We start from the raw sequence: 3,789 nt of genomic DNA, 5'->3' as shown, positions 1-3,789 counted from the left end.
TCACTCCTAAAGTTCATTTACAAAATATCAAGGTTAAAAAACAAACAATCACAGAGAAAGAAAAAAAGAAACAAAGAAAGAAAGAAAAGCCAAGCATGCCTATAATACCATCACTCAGGAAGCAGAAGCAAAGGAATCAGAGTTCTTATCAGTCCTACAGAGAGAGTTCCAGAACAGCTAGGGTAGCACATAGAAAAGCTGTCTCAGAAAAACAAACAAACATCCCAAACAAACAAAAACCACCACCGTAGAAAACAAAAAAAAATTCAGGACTAAAGGACATTAAAATGACACCATCCCAGAATGTACCTGAACCTGAACATGGAGGAAACTCCGAGAATGGCAGTATCCAGTCAGTGGATAGGTACACAGATCCCAGATTAAAACAAGTTACTGTATCAATACCAACTGTCCTGAGTTTTATCATTTGGATACAGTTGTACAATATAAAGTTTTGTGCCTGGAATAAAATGAGAAACACGTGTGCCTCAATTGTTTGGGGGGAGGGGGTTTATGACCTAGGCTCTTGCTATACTCATTTTTCAACAATAGTGTCTTAGCCTAATAATTGCCAGAATCACACTGTAATATACTACATTTAGCAAACTTCAAGTCCTACCACCTTTTTTTTTAAATAAGGCCTAAACTTATATATGAATTAAAGTGGGTAGATAGGACAACTGATGACTTAGGTAAAAGATATTCCACATATCCTTGAACTAACCTTGCAACTGGTCACCAAATTTGATATTACATTTTATGGAAAAGAAAACATTAATACCATTGAGATAAACCTCTACATGAAACAAAAATCAAAACAAAACAAAATGGTAATCAACTAACATGAGAAATCGAAAACTACAAGGATATTTCTTCTTTTAATTGTGCTTACAATTAAGACAATTTGTCTTATCATTAATGGAAACTCAGGCTGTTTTTTGAGGTTCTTTATTTAGTTTTATAGTAGTTTAAGAAACCAGAAAGAGCACAATTCTGAAGGTTTTTGTGCAAAGGATTTCCATTCACCAGAGTAGTTGTGTCCTGTCTCCAACAGGAAGGAAGATGGCCTCTCTTCACAGTTGACTATGTTCTGTAATCAAAATACTTGTTTGTTGGAGCCATGAATTATTACAAGAAACAAATAAGGATCAACACATTTCATTTTTACCTTTAACTCTGGTTGGAAAGTTAAGCAGGGAATGTATCCAGTTTCTTCCCACAAATACAGTAGTTGGAAATTTTACAGTTAGTATCTTCTAGTCTTGTTTTAGATAAAAATACACATCCTCCAGGCTTAAAGTTCAATTTCCTTATTTTCTCGTCACTGAAAAACAAAACAAGAGTGTGTAACTGGTAAGTTTTGAACATTCACTGAAATAAATCATGATTTAAATTGTTTTATTTGAAAAAGTATACAGAATAGAGAACTGTTTATCCTCAGTTCATAACAAAAATATTTTTTCTAAGTTCATTAAAAGGAAATGGTCTCTTATCACATCAAAACTCTACATCACATTTCACACTCACAAGTGTTTGATCACTGGGTAAATCTGATTTTCAGTATTTCCAAAGAATTATTTTACTAATCATTCTTTCACATTTATGTTTTGTCAATAAGAATGCTAGGATAATAATAAAGCAGATGTGTTTGGCACACCAAATAAGGTCTTATAGGCTTTTGTTTTAAGGAGAAAGGGCATATTTGGAATATAGTCACAGATGAGGGCTTGTAACTAAAGTTTTTGTATTGTTTCCCTTTATTCCTAACCACCCCATACCTAAAGGGTCTTCACAGACACACAGTAATATACTGAATTCCATGTCTGCAACAGAACTCTGACGACTGCAGGATGGTATTTCAGGGGCCACAACTATCTTTCTGTTTTAAAAAAATGCAGCTAAATAAAAAAAAGCAAATTTGAACCCAGACAAATTATCACAAAAACAGGAACATTGTGCATTCTGGGTCACATGGGCTGCGTAGCAAAAGTAGAAGTAAAAAGGTAATTATTTAATAATTGATAATTAAGATCCTCTTGTATAAATCTACAGACATGAGATTTCTCCTCAGGTAGAGGTGTTAGGAGGAGTTGGACAAACCTCATATGGTCACGAAACCACTGTTACTTGTTTTTTCCCTAATTCTGGAAGCTGACTAAACAATGAACTCAAAATGGAAATCCTCAATAATAAATACTTCCAGGCACTGTGGGACACAATCCATCATCCCAGTTGTGAGGGGATGAAGGTAGAGGGATCACAGTTCAAGGTTAACCTTCAATACATAGGAAGTTTGAAGCTAGCCTGGGTTAATGACTCTCTGTCACATGAGAGAAAGAGAATGAAATCCACTGAAACCACATGAAAACTAGACTTCCAAAGGATGAGTCTTTAGCAAAATAAAACATTTTTGAATTTTGGATTTAGGATGAAGATAAATAGAATATTGAAATTTACCAAATTAGGAATTGTGAAAAAATTAACAAATCAGAGAAAAATGAAAAATATATGATTTTGATTCTGAGGGTTCAAGGACAAAGGAAGATTGTGAACTGGAAAATAGGGAACAAGAGAGAATAAAGAATGTGTAAGCTAAAAATAAGGATGTACACAGTCCTTAATGAAAACCACTATTTTCTTTTTTTTTTTTTTTTTTTTTTTTGCACTTAAACAATACTGCAGTTTATAAAAAANAAAAAAANANANAAGAAATTTCAACTCTTATTCTTTGAGTTACAAAAATCAAGGTTTGGCTAAGTTATAAACATGGAAAACCACTATTTTCTAAGCTTACAGTTGACCAAGACAAAACAGACTCCATATTTCTTTGGTGGTTTAGAGTCTTGCATGTGTGTGTGTGTGTGTGTGTGTGTGTGTGTGTGTGTGTGTATGTCTGTGTGAGCATGTATACCTGTTTGTGTGTTTACCTGTTCGTTTGGGGGTGTAAATTTTGTCTTATTGGGATTTTGGTTTGTTTATTTACTTGCTTGATTTTATTTTCCTTTGTTGTTTTGCAGAGAGTGAAATAGCATGATGGTAAGTCTGTATTAAGGTTGGGAAGAACAGGAGTATACAGTGAGAGGGGAAACAGATCAAAATATATTCTATAAAATCCAATTAAAATCAAAATTAAAATTTAAAGAATTTACCTTTATAGAACATATGAGTTATTAAAGGAAAAACGACACTGCAAGGCAAAGAATACCTACAGAGAAATTACTGACTGGTAAGGGAGATGACAGAGCAGTGCCACATAGAACAGGCTATTGCTCTTGCCCTTGGGTCCAATAACTATGTGATAAGGCTTTGTTGCTGAAGATACTCCTCATTTTGTCATCAAGACACAAGAAGTCATTCTCAAACCAATATGGAAATACCTTCCCCTGGGCAGGCTTTCAAAGGGTTAGTCATATATCTGCAGGTTGCATGGGAGAAAAGGTATGAGCAGTCCTGCCCTGCACTGGAATCTGTATGTTATAATGGGGACCTGCTAGGCAAGATATGTTATAGGATAAATAAATGTTTTCTTATTGGAACTCCGGCCTTCACGATGGGAGGCAAGCATGCTTGGTGTTGTAATCTAAATCAAAAATCCAATATTGGGAAGGTCAAATGCCCCAGGTTGGAACTTGGTATAATCTCTCTGCTCTGTGTTCATTGGTTAACATTTACAGCTATAACCTAGACCTGTGATGCTCTCAACCTCCATCAGAGAAACTTCTTTTTTTTTTTTTTTTTTTTTTTGGTTTTTCAAGACAGGGTTTCTCTGTATAGCTCTGGCTGTCCTGG

At 34.7% G+C, this 3,789-nt stretch overlaps 1 protein-coding gene across 2 annotated transcripts in view; it reads right to left on the bottom strand.

Annotated features, from left to right (window-relative positions):
- Positions 1-1,172: 1,172 nt before the first annotated feature.
- The window catches only part of LOC110315069 (killer cell lectin-like receptor 5), an 11,685-nt gene continuing 9,068 nt past the window's right edge, over positions 1,173-3,789 (bottom strand). The window contains exon 6 of one of the 2 annotated variants that reach the window (XM_021189226.1): positions 1,173-1,324. In XM_021189226.1, the coding sequence (XP_021044885.1) occupies positions 1,189-1,324 (136 nt within the window). In that variant the 3' untranslated portion in view covers positions 1,173-1,188. The remainder of the gene's footprint in view (positions 1,325-3,789) is intronic. The other variant, XM_021189227.1, reaches the window with a different exon arrangement.

The sequence above is a fragment of the Mus pahari genome, unplaced genomic scaffold (assembly GCF_900095145.1).
Source record: "Mus pahari unplaced genomic scaffold, PAHARI_EIJ_v1.1 scaffold_6645_1, whole genome shotgun sequence".
Taxonomy (NCBI): domain Eukaryota; kingdom Metazoa; phylum Chordata; class Mammalia; order Rodentia; family Muridae; genus Mus; species Mus pahari.
Note: the sequence above shows the minus strand (reverse complement) of the source record. Positions and strands in the feature narration are given on the sequence as shown.